Source organism: Seriola aureovittata, chromosome 20 (genome assembly GCF_021018895.1).
Source record: "Seriola aureovittata isolate HTS-2021-v1 ecotype China chromosome 20, ASM2101889v1, whole genome shotgun sequence".
Taxonomy (NCBI): domain Eukaryota; kingdom Metazoa; phylum Chordata; class Actinopteri; order Carangiformes; family Carangidae; genus Seriola; species Seriola aureovittata.
The window spans coordinates 1,920,860-1,938,345 of record NC_079383.1 but is presented as its reverse complement, the minus strand read 5'-3'; the positions used below and the strand labels follow the sequence as shown (position 1 = coordinate 1,938,345).

Genomic DNA, 17,486 nt, shown 5'->3' with positions numbered 1-17,486 from the left:
TGAAATTGACATTTGGGGTTCTGAGTGAATAAACTTGACAGCTATTGGATAGATGCCTCTGACTTTTGCTCTAACATCAGCTGAGGTTGACATTGTTGGATTCTATTAAAAAATCTCAACATTTTGGTACAAACAATAATTGTCAACCAGTGAATGAACTTTAATAACTTTGCTCTCCTGACCGTTCAAAGCTCATGACATGTCCATCATCCTCAGCTGTACTTTAGTGCTAATTAGCAAATGTTAGCATTAAATGCAGTTTATCATATTGTGAGTGTGACATATAAAACATACTTCTTCAAAGGATTCTTTGGGTTTGAAGTAGAAGTGCGGTTTCATCAGGTTCATCTCTCTCTCCAGATGAGGCTTTGTCTGAGAACTTTCTGGACTACAAGAACCGAGGAATCAACGGTTCTCACAAGGGACAGATCGTTTGGAAAATTGACTGCAGCTCTCACTTCAGTGAATGTAAGTAATATAAAAACCATCCTCTGCTTTTTGTATTTGAGCAGAAAACAGTTTTCCCTCAAGGCAATGATTTTCTCATTAAATTCTGCTCTAGTTAATCTTCCACTAACAGCCTACAATGTAGAGTTAAATCATTTTTACTATTTAATCCAAGTCGTGTTCGCTGTTTTATAATGACATTTTGCCCATTTCTGTTTAGAATCACGGCTCCGCCCTTCACTTGCAGTCTGTCACATCAGTGTAGGCTCAGTCAAAAGACATTAAAGTGCATTATTTCTATAAATTAAAGTCACATTGTTTCTGAAATATGAACACAGTCAGTGGCTCTGCTTAAAGGTGTTGTACATGCTGTAATGATGAAACAAAACATCTGAGAAACCGGCCCTAAAATACACTGAGGGTTTTTCAGGGCCACTTATTTATTGGACAGTTCTGGTGATGTCATTCTGAGTCATCAGCACTACATGGATCCACACAGGGAAATCAAATTCTGGAGACAGACAGCAGGTCAATTTACTGTATCTGATGTGTTTATACAGTATATCTTCACTGGTTTCTGGCTCAGTGTTTTAACTCAGTCTCCTCACAGTGTCCATCACCTGCTCAGCACCAAGCAGCAGACAATGTTGGCAACCAGCTGGTGAACGTAGTGGTGTATTTAGCAGCTAAAGAGCCAGGTATTTTCCCCAGAAGCTGGTGGAGACTGAAACATCTTAAAGAGAATAAATGTTGGAGTTAGATTCACCAGACGGCCAGAAACATGATGCTAAATGAATGCTAATGTTGCTGCTGAACGAGGCAACTGTTTGCTAACACGTTAGCCAGAAGAATTTTATAAGGTGATAATATACAAAGACACCAGAGTTTGTTTGAACTGCACCGAAGAGGTCAGATGTGAAGCACCTTCAGTTGTAGACAGTGTATGGTCAAACGTAAGTTCATTCACTAAATTATACCAGAAAATATCCTCCAGTCTTTGTGCCAAGTGTTCTTCCCTGTGGTGTGTTTACAGTAGATTCTGTCTTTAACAACAAAGTGGGATATTGCTGCTGCAGCATGTGAAGAACCAGTCTCTGGAAAAGGGTTGCTTGCAGAAGCAGATCATTAGAGGGAAACGCAGAGAAAGTGGGCGCAGGCTGACAGTCACGAATGTTGCACAATTGCTGCGTTTAGGGGCACGAAGAGAGAGAGAGACTAAATGGATGCACGTGAAACAGAATAAATAAATAAATCAGCGTAAAGCCGCCCAGGTGTTTTCCATTTTAGTAACACCGACCTTTCTATCGCAGGTGGAGGAGGCTTTTACAGCTGTTATGAAGCTGTTATGTTAAACTGTTCAGATTAAGAGAACTTCAGGTATCACTGCCAGAGGAAAAATGTGTATTTCCAACTGTGGTTTGTGGTGTTTTTTTTCTCCCCCATTTTTTGAAAAGTTTTAGTTGTTGATGCTGTTCTTCTAAAATCTAAGTTTTTATTGTTATATAAGAAAAGTGTTGCAAGAAAAACCTTTTTTCTCATTTCGTGTCATAATAAACATAAAGTGGGCGTCAGTGGGATTTCCTGAACCAAAGCTTGAAATTCTTTCTGTCAGATACACACTTCATGTCGGATGAGTCATTAATTATAAAATTGTTTAATTATTATTATTATAAAAGATAGTTTGACTGTCTGTGACACTGTTGAACCCAGATCTTATACAGTTTGTTATCTGTAGAACCGTTCTTTACTCTGGAGACTGACTGGCTGGATTAAATATTCATAGGTCATAAATGTCTGTCACCAGTAGTGTATGTCATTATAGTTCCACCGCTTCCTGTATATAGCTGTTTGCCGATATAAACATCAGGATTGTGCCACAGGGAAGAATATCTCTGTACATAGTTGTGACTGCTTACAAATAATTTTAGTTCCTATTTCCTCAGAATTAATAAGAATGGGATTTGTTGTGAGATGATGCTCACTTGGGTTACATTGTGAGAATAACTTTATCTTTTATGTCTATCCAATTAACTCCGATATATGACCAGTTTATTCTCTTTTTTTTTTTATTTACACTCTCCTCTCTGAGGTTGAGATGAAAACATTTGGTTTATAAAAACCTTTTCTACTACAAATGTAAAAAATTAAAAAAAATGCTTCGTCATCCACTTAAAACCAAGTTGGAGTCTCGGTGATGTGAGATTTTTGGTGTTGTATTTACCATTTCTAAATAAAAAGAGTAGACAGCAGAGATGATTACACCCACCCAATCAAAGTAGACTGTGAATCTACATATTATGACTTCACTTCATGTTGTCACCAGCATGAGTGAATGAGTAATGAGGTTCTCTCTGAGCTTGTCCTTTGTTAAAGGATTAAACTGAGGACTTTAGATAAATGTGAGTGTTATCAGATTATTCAAGGCTGAGCGAATACAGGTGAGTAGCTATGTTTTTTTACACACACACCAGACAGCAGGCCCAGCTCTGTGCAGCATATCCAGTCACCTCCCATGCTTCTTCTTGTCAAACCATCTGAGTGAGTCTGGCCAAACAAGCAGAAAAACATGGAGCTTTACTATGACCTTAATCTGCTGGTGTCCCCCAAGCATTTTGCTTTTTTTTTTTTTGCTCTACTTCACCTATTTTCCAACAGACTGTGGAGCCCCAGAAATGATAGTTGTCACCGATCGACTATCACTGATGTAGAATATTGAAAATGATTGTATAATGGGGCGACCACGTGCCATATGGGCGAAATGAGCCCTGAGCAGCAGGTTCCTGGTTCGACTCCCAGCCAGCCCTTTACTACATGTCTCTCCCCCCACACTCTCTCCTGTACTTCCTGCCTCTCTCCAATTTCCCTGTCAAATAGAGGCACAAAAAAATGTCCCCCCAAAAAAGAAATACCTTAAAAAATTATTATATTATTATTGTGTAATTGTATTTTTTCTTAACTTTAATTTCTTGATTAAAATGTTAACTTTAATTAAGTATGAAAAATGTTTTATGTAATACGACATAGTCACCATTAATAGATGATGATATACAAATTGAAAATTTAATTTAGCTGTGTAAAACATTTAAAAGCTACGAAGGACATGTCAGATTACATCACTCAGTCACATGGGTACATCAAACAGGAAGTGATGAAAAAAACACATGAAAAAGATTTGAAACTAATGCTTGTTTCATCATGGCCGCCTCCCTTTTCCAACACATTTGTGTGTGTGTGTGTGTGTTTGTGTGTCCTCCTCAGCTGAGACCCAGGTGTGCTTCAGATACTACCACGGTGTTACCGGAGCACTGAGGGCCACGACGCCCACCGTAACCATCAAGAAGGGCCCTGCACCCGTGAGTCACTCCACACCTCCTGACTTTATTTTGACACATGCAGCTGTCTCAGATTTGTGGGTCACTCAGTATCTTGTGTCTCGTGGAAGAGGCGGTCTAGCTTCTTATGTCAGTCATGTCAGTCAGGCTTAGTGGTGAGGAAGCTACTCCTGAAGTTAAGCTGCACCTATAACTCTGCTGAAAGTACAGATGACTGTAGAAGAAGAGTGTGTACAGCGATGTGTACACATGCAGCAATAACCCGTCAATACAACACACTAAAAAACATTTATCAATCCACTCCTGTAACATACAAGAGAACCAGAGCCAGAGATCTCGTCTTTTTTATTCAACACGTCCTTCCTCCTCCTGGTGCCTACATTACCCACAATGCAATGTGACTGCCAACATTTATGTTGGTGATTCAGTTGTGTTATGCTAGTAGTGGTGTGTGTGTGTGTGTGTGTGTGTGTGGGGGGGGGGGGTTAGATGAATCATTGTGCTGCGCGCAGCTCTACAGTGAAATGAGCTTTTATCCATTTGAAATAATAAAATATTTTCACGACATATTTGCGTTCACATTGCTAAAACAATGTGGCCCAGACCACCTCCGAATGTGGTCTGAGTGATCGCATCTCAAATGCGTCCTAAATGCGTCAACCCGAGGTGCGTGTTATTGCCGGGTCTGCACAGGGCCAGAGACGGGCATCTGCATGTTTGTGTGTGTGACTAAAGGAGAAGGGCAGAGAGCTGGAGAGACAGAGTGCATGAAAAATACAATTAACTCTCTTTAGAGTCAGAGAATATTAAACACAGGCTGCAGACATTTGTAGTGATATATGTATTAAAATAAAGCACTGGGACAAAGATAGAGAGATGGAAGGAGGCAGAGAAGGATTTATTTTAGGAGGAATGATAAAGTTAACAAAGATAGATGTTTATAAAAGAGAAACTTCAGTCCAGACTGGAGCCTAAATACAACTCTGTGTTCAGTCCTCCTCTCCTCTCCTCTCACGGTCAATCATTCACACTGTCGTGACGTTAGCCATCCATGCTAGCTCGTACCTAAACAAATGAACACGCTGCTGTGTTGATGCAGGTCCTGGCAGATAGTTACATATGACCTTGCAGATATGTAGCTGTTGTTTTCAACAATAAATGTTTAGGAACCAATAAGCAGAACCAAGTTTTTTTTTCTTCGTGTTTTCTTCCTGTCCCTGTACTTGATATTTTGGTTTCGGCTGTAATTCGTACTTCTCTCCATCATGATCATAACCTTTATTGTTTCAAGTAAAATTAACCTATTTAATTTGAAAAAAAGCTAAGAGGCAGCTGATGCAGCTGGGTCATACCACCCCACTGAATGATGGGGAAAAATGCATCTCACCCCTTTACATCTCATATAGCCAAAAAATTATGGGATAACAGTGGGAGTTGTGGCTTTGTGGTGGTGGATCCACAAATGATTTTCTGACTCTTTCACCACCTCTCATGTGCAAACCTGTGGTTTTTATATCTGTAACTTCGAAGGAGTAACTCCAGATACAGTTCTGTCTGGCCATTGGATAAGCAGCACCACATATTACTGTCACTATATCAACATTGTCATTGCCCTTCCAAAGCTTCTGCCAGTCAGACACTGTTATCAGGAGGGTGTCCAGCTGGGCGATTGGATTTCCATGTTTGCCTTCCCATTCTGCTGCTGTGGGCCTCTGGAAACGCTGATGAGCCCAGAACTTGATCTGTTCTCGCTTCCTGAGGACAAAGGAATAAAAATAACCAGCATAGGAAGAGAGACGGGGAAGAGCAGAGATAGCAGAGGGTAGTCCAGCTCAGGTAAGTCATTCAGGTTTTTGGAGGCGAGAGGTGGAAAGCATCAGGTCAGATTGCTCGAAGAGACAGAAGCAGGAGGAGAAGAAAAGAAGTGAGGAGATGGACAGACTGGGAAGCGGTGGAGGATTTGTCTGCTTTGACTTTTGTTTACTGTAGCCAGTCAGAAACAGTCAGACGCCGCAGACGGAGGAGGCTCTGCACTTGTTTATGTATGTGTGTGATGGACGGCATGTGTCTCCAGCTGGGACTGCTGTCTCCCAGTCATCCTGAGAGGAGGAGTGGGAGGAGGACGAGGCTCAGCTGGATAGCCTGGGTAACAATGAATATTTTCTCCGTCTGTGTTTTTCTCTTTTCGTACACATACACTTGTGACAGCTTCATTCAGTCAATCTGCCTTTTGCTTGTTTTCGCGCAGCAGCTTGAAAAACACACACACCAGATTTTTAATGAGATACAACCCAAAAACATAGAGTCAATTAATCAGTCTCACACTCAGATAATCTAAGATAATTGTCTATCTGAACCTCTGAAGTATGACACATGATGAAATACAGTGGGTTAATATTTGCTTGTAAAATGTGATGTTAGCTTATGACACTGGTGGTGTCTGCACAGTTTATTCTGTAGCTAACTTTCCCGCTGCTTCCAGTCTTCATGCTAAAGGCTGCCAAAACTCTTATAAACGTCAATATTTAATTGAAAATAGTTTCAAAATGCAGCAGCACATCCTGCTGTCAACATAAAGATATAAACTATTGTCACAGGAGTGTGAGTGCTGACACATCTGAGGAAATAGAGTTGTTGTAAACTGTTTGTGCCAAATCATTTTGAAAAGAGCAATGGCTCGATGGGAAAAGTTCAACACTCAGCCGACCAATAGTGTAACTCCATCACTCAGTCACTCAGTCACGGACATTCCCGAGCTTCATGCTTGTCAGGTGGTCGGATGGCTTCGTATACACTGGATTAGGATGGTCTGTGTCTGGTGAGAGAGGGACCACGAGTCGAACTTCTCATTTTTCATTTGTTGCACAACTGTTACGCATGTCTTCTAGGAGAGACTGTCCCCCTGTTTCTTAAACAGTATCACGTCCCCCTCTCTCTCTGTGACAACCAGCTCTTCACTCTGCCTTGATAGTGGCAGCTCTGATCACGTATAAACACTTCTGATTTCAACAACGTGTCTTCTGAACTAGTTCTTACAGACCATAAACTGGCCCTTAGGGGGTTAAGCTTCTCGCTCAGGGCTGCTAATGAAGGAGGGGCAAGTTCCGCTCTTTGATTTTCCCCTCTTAGATTTAACGCCTCAGTCCAAGAATCAAACCAACAACTTGAAGCCGCTTCTCTTCCTTTAGGCCGACGCATTAGAAAAGAGCAGAACTGCCTCTGTTATATATCAACAGCACTTCTATATATATATGTATATATATATATATATATATATATATATATATATATATGTGTGTATAAGCCAATTTAGTCCGTTAACATTTAGGTACATATAGTGGTCAGGCTTTATTATTGATTCCTAGTTGGGAAATGCTAATTGGAGCCTTAGCAAAAGCCCAAATGTCATACAGCACCAGGCCCACGACCACTGCTGAGTGATCGACATCAGACGATGGCATTTGACAAACTGCCCCCCACAGACCTGCTCTCAACACCGAGCTGACATAACCTCCTCTACATTACGCTGCATCAATGTTCAGCCGTCCCGAGTTAGATCACCCGGCCTCTCAGTCTTAAAAGGCACTGGAGTGTATTAAAATGTCCACACACACTCACACACAGGCTGGAGCCGGGGTGTATCTGACCTGTAATCAGATGTAGATCCATTTTGTAAATGTAGGCTGTCTCTTCCGAGCTCGTCATGGTTTGGAGGACGGGGGCTTTTATTGTGTAAAATCTCTCTCCTCTTACATCATTTAAGATTCTTGCAGCACACACAGGATGCTCATAAATTGTACATTCTGTTCCATTTATATTGTGGAAGCGCCTGAGTGTTGGGTCTCTGTATTCCGCAGGAGGATGGTAGATTATATAAAATGTGCTGCAGATAGATGAAGTTGTCATTTGGTTTATCTGTGAGATTAGAATCGCTGAGGAGACTCGCGCTGGCACTTCTCTCTCCGACTGTACTCGGCAAGGCAGATTAGCATCTCATTAAAATGAATTGGTCCAAACATCTGTCATTTCCTTTATCCCTTTATCTTGTTGTTTTCGCTTGCTGTGTTTTGTTTCCAGCCCGTTGCATAAGCACTGAGACCTGAGAGAGAATTTTTTTAAGGAAATGCTGCAGTATTTTTGAAGACTTTATTTTCCTATGTCTCCATTTCCCTGCTAAACTTTCTCTGACTTATTGTGTAAGAAGACACTTTAATCTGAGTCACTGTGAAATAAAAATATCCTCTAGCTTCATCTGAAATTTCCGGTTCAAAGAAATACACATTTAGATGCATGTCACATTAACGCCAAAATGTTTGTCCTGTCTGTCCATTTGACAGATCATATCATCATCCACTGGTCAGATTGTGATGAAATTTATTAGTTGTCAACAAGGTATCTTAAAGTGATAGTTGGGGTGATTTGGCGTGGGGTTGTGTGAGGTACTGATCTACAGTCAGTGTGTTACCTGCAGTAGATTCAGATCAGCTCCCCAGGTGCTTTAAGATGAATGCTGACATACTGTTAGCATACATACATGCTACCAGGCTGATGTTTAGCACGTATAATCTCTAACATTTCCACCGTCTTAGCCTGCTATCATCAGCAGGATATTCTCTGGTACTGCCAGAGCAGGTATCTGCCAGTCAGACCTGTGGAGGTCTCCATGAGTCTCCATGAGTTTGTCCCAGTGTCCTGCTCCTGTGATTCTTAAATCGAACTGCTGATATTTTCACTCCCGACCATGTGATTTACAGAGTGTCTTGAGTCACCATGCGTGAGTAAGGCACCTGGTCACCTGCCAGGCTTTGGATTTCTCCAGGCCTGTGAGCTCACAGCTTAATCAACCGTCCATCGATTGAAATTCTTCATCCTGCCCAGAGTCGTGGTGACGGCAGTGCAGCAAAGCAGCAGATACAACCGTTTTCCCTCTCCACACGCGGACAGACCAGCTGAGCCATGTGACCCCCTCCAGTGTTTAATTACCATATGACTCAATTCTGCTAAATTGTCATCATTATTATAGTTAATTTCCTAATATTTACTTTCTACTGTCAGATAGTTTTCACATGGCACTAATGATTTCTGCCCTTACACCAGATTATTTGGACATTTACTGATTCACAAACACGGGTGAGAACAGTGATGTTCGTATGAAACAAACTCCACAAGTTGTGAAACCCAAGACTATGACAGAGCTTTAATAAATCAAAAACCTCCTAATTGATTGGGTTTATCACAGGAGTCATCAGCTCCTCCGTCTCTCCTCCCATCCCCCATGCTCCTCCTCTTCCTGGCTGAAGAATCAATGTCAGAATAATGAAGACGGAGTATTGATTACAGGATGCTGTCCGGCTGAAAATGGAGCTTTGAAAAAACACAGTGTTGAATTGAGATTGGACGGTTTGTCCAATGTATTTGAAATCATGTGTTTGGGATTTGAAGAACTGTATATCCTGAAATTTATCCTGGATTTTATTTTTCTGTTCAGATTTTACTTACCATACACTTTCTTTACTTGCATGCTGTTATTTTTTACTTGCATACTGTTATTTGGCTGCAGTGACCCACTTTCCCCGTGGGCATCATTAAAGTTTCATCTTACAGGAAAGGAAGGAAGATGCTGGTGTAGAGGAGAAGGAAGGGTTGAGTGTGTTTTCATGTTCTTCTTGTTCGTAGACAGCTGTTAACTGTTTGTGTCTGTCTCTGCCTTCAGGTATTAAAACCAGTGGTTAGTCCTGAAGTCAACCATGGACTGGGCAACAGGAGACTTATTAACTTTTCCCTGTCAGGTATGCTACACACATCTAACTTTTTCTTTCCATCTATTCCTGTGTGGCTTCACTCTGTATCCTTCAATCAACGTCTCCACACTCTGTCTTCATCTGGCTCTTCTCTCCATCTTCGTCATTTCAGTGTTGACTGTCTAAAAGCATTGGTAGGTTCAAATCAAGCCCAGCACATGTTTATGTAAGAGCAGATGTGCAATGTATTTTATAGGAACATAATAAACTTACTGTGACAACACTGAAACTAAAGAGAAAAATAACACCAAACCTTTTTGACCTGGTAAATTATGGATATAATATATATATTATATACGGATGGTCATGATTTAAATTTTGGTCCCATAATGCTTTATTGGATGTAAACAGGAAGTATAATGAGTGAGTTAGCTGTTGGCTACAACTTGAGCTTGCATTTGTTTACATTTTGAAAATCTGGGACCATTAAGAGTGAGATGAATTAGCTATGAGCCGTTGCTGTTTACATCGGTGAATGTGCAGACAAGTATCACTGCATTACTTTGATCCTGAAGAAAACTTACAACATGTGATGGTTCCCAAGCAGCTTTTTATAAAGCAGCATCCTCTATATGTGCAGCAAGGATCAAAGATTTAACTGCACTTTAAAGACGTGATGAAAAACCTTCTTGCAGACTTTCAGAATCAAATATCTGAGTGTGGTGTCTTCCCTACTTGAATCTGCGGCACACACTGTATGTCTTACATCACTTATCATTTAGTCTTACATCACTGATCACATATTACCTTGGATGGGATGAGAGGACCCCCCCCCCATACTTTGAGTTTACAACTCAAAGTATGCACAAACCACTTAAAATTCAATTTCACTCCCAAACAACCTTGAAACCTTCAAAATAAATGCATATTGCAGCAAAGTCAACTTCCCTTTTCACACAACTCTACTCTGCAATGTTGAGCTCATTAACAATGACATCTCCATGGCAACACAACATGGCAGTGGAACAGTTATGTTTTCACTCCAGTATTTTTCCACTAATCCTCTCTATAAAAACATGACCATTGTATTTTTACAAAAGCTTCACACACTCCGCACAGACTGGAACAACACATGGGTCCTTGAGGCGGCCCTGAGCTGGGCCAAAGATCTGGGTTAATCTTTCTCACAGGATTAAAAATTAAATTAGGTGTAACTGGCTTCATCTGGATTTCTTATTAACATACTGTAAGTCAATCATTTTTTTTCCCATACTCTGAGGCAGAGTGTAAACAAAATTTCTGTCGTTTTTTGTTACACAACACAACACACCCAGGACTGTAGCCAAGAGACTGAGAATGACTGAGCTCATCAGTCCAGAAAACCAGCCTGTCCCAGTCCAACTGTGATCCGGTGTCATGGTCATTAACGTAGAACTCAACTAAAGATGTTAAATATCTGTCAAGATCATCTTTATCTTGGCAGCTTAGGTAGAAAAGCCTTATAAATGAGAAACCCAGTCCAACCTTTTCATATTACTCACAATGGTGAGTGTGATAACGATCTTGTGTAATGAATCGAATGGCACTGTAATAGACAGCCTTCAGTGGTTTAAGCGGTTTAGTGGCATCAGCATGAGCATACAGGATATTTCCATAATCCCACATAATGTAATGTATGTTTCCAAAGCTCCTTTGGGTTTAATGATCCAGTTTTAGTTTTAATTTAATTTCTTAAAAATCTTCTGTTGTCCAAATTCCTAAGTAAAATGCAGTGCTGCTGTACTGTAGCTCTCAGTTTAGAGCATGGATATGACCGGGAACATCAACAGCTCACATTCTTCTTAACCTAGAACAAGTTAAACAGTGAGGTCATCAAAACAGACAGTGACCTGAGGAAAGCCTGGTTGGTTTTCTGTGGGGGCCAAGACAGACAAGCTGATATCATCAGCGCAAAAACAGACATTACATCGCTGAGTTGGAAAATAAATGTTAATTATGTACAGAATGAATAACAGTTGTCCTAATATTGATCCTTGAGGGACACCGTAATCAATCAACTGGGCAGAGATATGATTTGAACCCATTTTAAGAAGGATCATCAGCTGACTTAACAAAATGTTGTGATCACCAGTATCGAAAACCCAAGATCAATACAAAGAGTGCAGCACAATCTTACTTTTATCAAATGAACAACCAATTTCAGATATTTTTCTCTAGGAAACTTTCTAGTACAATAAAGTGTTTCCATTTTACTTTCAAACATAAAATGCCGCCAGGAATCAAATTATGGTAGAGAGATACTGAATCCTTCATTTATTTATTTATTTTGACGTATTTTAATATTTGGTATAAAGATAAAAACTTTATATTCGAGAGTTCAGATGTTTTATCGGATTTGAAACCGATTGAACACTCGGCTTCTGATTTTAAAATTCAAAGAAAATGTGTTTTACTTTGATGTTGTTGCTTAGGCAACGTACAAGCCTGTTTTATCTCAGCAGTCATCTGAATCATACAGATCACTGATGAAAATCCTGCAGTGCGTCACTTTCACTCGTGGTCTGAACTTTTGTCACAATGTGCCATTATAACAGCCAACAAATGTTTTCGTGTCATTCTGTTTCACATAATCCCGTCCATATGTGACTTCATGTCCCTCAGACCTCCAGGCAGTTGGTCTGAAGAAGGGGATGTTCTTCAATCCTGACCCGTACCTGAAGCTCTCCATCCAGCCTGGAAAACACAGCATCTTCCCCTCGCTGCCGCACCACGGCCAGGAGAAACGCTCCGGGGTGGTGTGCAACACAGTCAACCCGCAGTGGAGCACAGAGGTACACACACACACACACACACACACTCACACACACACACACACACACACACACACACACACACACACACACACACACACACACACACACACATACACACACACACATACACACACACACACACACAAAACAAAAGTGAAGGTAAGGAATCCTAACTGCTTGAAAACACGATGACTGTAATTTTGGCACCTGATTTCGTTTTTGTATTTGACGAAAATGTAAATCAGATTTGGTCTGTTTGATTATTTTTACTTTCAGTATTGTTTTCTTTTGTGATATTTTGCCATCATTATGATTTCCAAGCACTCTGAGGTCACCATGTTGTGTACAGTTACCGTGGTTACAGATGTTGGTCTCATCCTGCTCTACCTGCGTATAATAGATGGTAATATGGTAATATGGTGATATTCCTTTAGCTGATATCAAGGAGAGTTAAATGACCTACTGTTTTAACTGTTTTGTAACATTAACATTACAGTCATGTTTATAATATTATGTTAATCTTAATGTTCCCTTGGTTTGTTGTTGCTTCAGTGGTACTGTAGATGAATTTAATCCCTAACATGAACATGGATGGAGGGCAAACAATTGATTTTAACAACATATTAGGAATTCAGTCCAGATTAATTTCTGTCATTATTGAATTGTTATGTAAATGTCCATTATAACATATGTTCCTAATATAAACCCAGAGCAGTCGACTGCACAACGCAGACAGGGGAGGATTGGGGGCTTCTTCGGTTTCATTAGTTGAGTAAGAGGATCAATGTAATCCATGGAAATCATATTTGCTTTGTGAAAACCAGCGCAGCCAATTGATTTTCTCATTAAGGACTTTTTCTTGGAAAACTGAACAGAACAAAGAGCAGTTATCTTGATTTTGTAACTTCAGCTAAAGTGGAAAAATATCCATATTAATGAAAAGCTGTCTTTAAAATCAGTTGCTCATCAATGAGCTCTCAACAGATGAATAATGACTAAAGAGATTTTATGACAAGCTGCGTGAAAATACATTGTCCTGCAGCTGTCGTCATGTTTGGATTGGAGTTAAACAATTAGTAGATTAATTAGGCAGAAAAGTAATTAGCAACTAGTATGATAATCGATAATAGTTTTACTAAGCAAATATGTAAAAAACTCACTGACTGCAGCCTCTCAAACTTCAGAGTTGATTCAATTGATAAAAAAGATTAAATTTAGGATTTCAGATCCCATAATTACTTAAAGAATAAAATAAAAGTAGTATCAGTAACAATAAACAGTAAAATTTAGTCTGTTCTCTTTATCATTACGAGTGGCTCTTTTCATATTTGCAGCTCAGTTTTAGCTGCAGTGATTTGATTTAATGTTGATCAAAGAAAATGTAGCTTCTAGAAAATAAGATTTGTAGTGTAAATAATAGATGGGGATTTTTTTCAGTTTAGACCTTAAGAGAAAAACAGAGCATCAGTTTTTCTCCGCACTTTCTTTAACTGTGAAACTGATGTTGAAGATGTTTGCAGAGCTGCAACTTTATGTCCAATTAGTGAACTTCTTTGTGGTGTTATGTCAATATTTGTCTGTAAACATCTGATTCAGTCAGTTTGAGAAGCTCCAGAAAAAGCTTTTATTTGAAGGAACCTTCTCTGAGCCTCACACATGTACAGTACGACTGAAGATGACCCAGATTTATACGCAGCCATCGGCTCAAATAACTCACCTTTACTTTCCCTGGTGGACAGAGGTTTCTCTGTTAACGTCTAAGGCTCAAGTAAAGAACATTATTGGTGACCGGTTGTGTTATTCAATATAATTGTGGTTGAACAGTTATTTGGGGAAAACATGAAACTGTACAGACCAGTGACTGAGAGCTTCAGGCTTAATGTGGAGCTGTTTTCTGTCCGACTATTGTGTCCCTCAGGAGACTCCGTACGCAGATCTAATGCAGTGTCCCTCTTGGCAGCATCCACTCAGCTCAAAGCCACTTTTCCTTTTCCAAACTGCTCCCATGTTGAGTGGAGCTCGGCTTGCTTGGCAGTAATGCACTGTATTACTCTAATGGGTCTCTGTAGCGATGCTTGTTCAGTCAGCATACTAAACATACTGCAGACCAGTACCCTGCAGATTTCAGATACACTTCTCAATCATAATATGATAAAATTAAATGATGAAATATTATAGCAGCAGCAAAATGTTGCCAAGACGAGAACTGATCCCTGGAACCCTGCACGGTGCTAGAAAGTGTGTTTTTGGAGTAGAATACTTTTCTGAATAATTAATGCACGGTTATATTTACCTTCACTTGCCAGTATGTCAGATCAATGTTGACCTTGATTAATGTCACTGTATCTGTCTGTTGATGACGATGATCAGCAGAGTTTTACTCTGTAAAAGTCTGGACTACGTTTGAACACAGCCCCAGAGCTGCGGGAGCTCAGAGGCGTCGTCCAAATGAAGTTCATTCATTTAATTTTCCCAGCTAAATTTCTGCACTATATAAACGCGTAACCAGGTTTCTCGTTTTACATGTGAGCATGTGCACAACAGGGAAAGTAACCAAATAGTTTCCAGTTAAAGTTCCTGCAGACATGTTTTAAACTCTGTAAAAATCCCCTGCTATGATTCATATTTTGTTTGGAGCTGCTGCTGAGGGAAGCAGATGATTTCTCCAGTATTTTAGTTTTGACATTGATTTTTCTTTTTTTTAATTGCAGTTATAGGGAGTCAGTGCATTGGGCTGCACACAGACCCACAGGAGGGAGCCTGTCTGCAGTGTCAGTGTCTTCAGTCTGTGGAGTCAGTGTGCTGCTTTGCCTCAGGCTACACTGAGGTTGGCTAATGGTCCTATTTGCAATTCAGGGATTGTGAATGTGGATATTTTGGAAAAGCCTGAGCAGTAACAAAACAAATATTGATAGTGTGTATGGAACAGTATTTGTATCTCAGCTCAACCAGGAGACCAATAAAACCCTCTTCCTTCAATCTTTTCACCTTTTTATAAATGTGTTGCAAATGTAATAAGATCAATATAAATCGCATGAAAATGACCTTTATGACCATGTGAGGATCGATACCTTTCATGTGGAGAGAGGCGTGCAAACCTATACCGTCCCTCATTATGTGCCTCGCTGTAGGTCACACTGCTGCGTGGTGCTGAAGTTTCCATTACCCACCTTTCTGCACGTGAGAGAGACCGTGCTCTAAAGCTCTGTTCAGTCAGTATCAGTGTTGCTATACTTTGTCAAACCTGCGTTATAAACTGGAGTATAGGATCCAGGGTTTTTGGAGCTTGACTCAGTGAATGTCAGAATATCTTTGCTGCTTCAGTTGTGACTGTTCAGTGTCAGTGTCCTGACTTTATGTCAGCGCTGTACTGATGGAGCTGTCTGAGCCTACGTGAGATTAATCACATGGTCTCATTAGCTGCTTTTAAAATATTGGAAATAGCTTCTTTTTTTCTCCAGATTTGTTTATTGAACTTTCAGTCTCGTAAAGAAGAACATCTCACACTCTGCTCTTCCTCAGCATCAGTATTTATTGATCATCCGAACGTTTCGGTCTCTCTAGACCTTCGTCAGAGGTACTTTGAACAGTTCCTACCCCTTCTTCCCCTAAAGGACTGACCGATGAGACCCCATGGTAAGTCATGCTCTTTGGATCCATCTGTGGCACATTCAAGATACCAACAGTTTTTAGATTGATTAAACAGATTACACACTTATGTCTTAATTGTCACATACCTGGGCACACAGGATGAGCTGTTCTCCTTTTCAAGACTGAAGCGACACTTTCCAGCGCACGAGAAGATTTATTGGATTTTCTGCAACACAAAAATGTCAAACAGTTGCATTACAAGTTGAATTGTTGTGTCAAATATAACATTGAAAGCAAGAGCAAAAGATGTAACTAATATCAAAACTAAACTAAACACAAAATGAACTTGTCATCGTATATAAATACAACATTTACAAGACAGAAGTATAAAAAACAAACATTACAAACCCACTAAAGTTTGATTAAAGTGTCTGGAGACATTTGATTAAAGTCACAAGCACCAGCATGTGATAAAAACGTCCTCATGTTTTATTAAATGTGGCAAGTGAACTGTTCATAGTACATCTCATTTTTTTCCATTTCAACAAAGTAAAAAATGTCCTTCATCCATAAAGAATGAAAGGGGGATTTCCACCTCAGTAAAATCAGACATCTCGCTAATAAGGTAACAAAAGTCCGCCTCCTACTGTGGGAGCAGCAGAGTGGGAGGCAGAACCAAACAATGCTGTGACGGCTGTTCTCGGTCTTATTTGTTCGTTCTCAACTGAATCTCAGTTTTTCATGTGATAAATACAGTTCCAGTTTCCCTGGATCCTCCCCCTCCTCATCCCATCCTGCTCTCTCTTCGTCCCACTCCTCTTCCCACAGATTAGACTCTTTCCTCTCTCTCCTCTGCACATTCTCACCCTCTTTATTAAGTTTGCCCCCCCCCCCCCCCTCCGTCTGCTTCCTCCTGGCTCATCTTGTAAATTATTCACTCTGACTCCTTCTCATCCTCCTCCTCCTCCTCCTTTTTCACCCTGCACACTGATTGCCCAGCCCCCCCCCCACCCCCCCACCCCCATTTTTCCACCTTCTCAGCACCACACAGTCATTTCGTTTCACCACATGCAAACAGATGCATTCCTCTCCTCTTTTCATCCACATTTAGTGTTTACTTTCATCTCCTCATCATCATCATCGTCTGTCGTCTTCAGCTGTAAATAAAGTATGAAAAACCCACAAGAGCACATATTTACAAACCCAACAGCCAGAGTCATTCACACAAACAGAGTAGCTGGCAACAGTACAGCTCCATTGCAAGGTGAGCTGCTAAAATCTACTGAACACTGCACTGGAGTCAGCCGACATTTCATGCATCCATATGTTAAACAGTTTATTCTGGTTTTTATTGGTATTTATTCCGACTTGGTCATTTATTCACCCAGTCATGGAGTTGATTTAAATGTCATAGCTCGGTGTAGAATCACTAACCAGAGTCGTTGTGTGTGTGTGTGACTGTGGTGGAGGACCGGACTGAGTGGAGACACTGGTAACTGCTTTTAATTTTAATAAGAAACAGCAGTGTCAGTTTTTAATTTGAAGCCTTTATATTATATTAT

General features: G+C 40.3%; 1 protein-coding gene across 3 annotated transcripts in view; it reads left to right on the top strand.

The window, feature by feature from the left end:
* LOC130161248 (E3 ubiquitin-protein ligase HECW1) overlaps positions 1-17,486 on the top strand; it is a 67,607-nt gene that overhangs the window by 13,913 nt on the left and 36,208 nt on the right. For all 3 annotated transcript variants that reach the window (XM_056364398.1, XM_056364396.1, XM_056364397.1), the window contains 4 exons: positions 361-468; positions 3,706-3,800; positions 9,493-9,568; positions 12,182-12,351. In XM_056364398.1, coding sequence (XP_056220373.1) covers positions 361-468; positions 3,706-3,800; positions 9,493-9,568; positions 12,182-12,351 — 449 coding nt within the window. The remainder of the gene's footprint in view (positions 1-360; positions 469-3,705; positions 3,801-9,492; positions 9,569-12,181; positions 12,352-17,486) is intronic.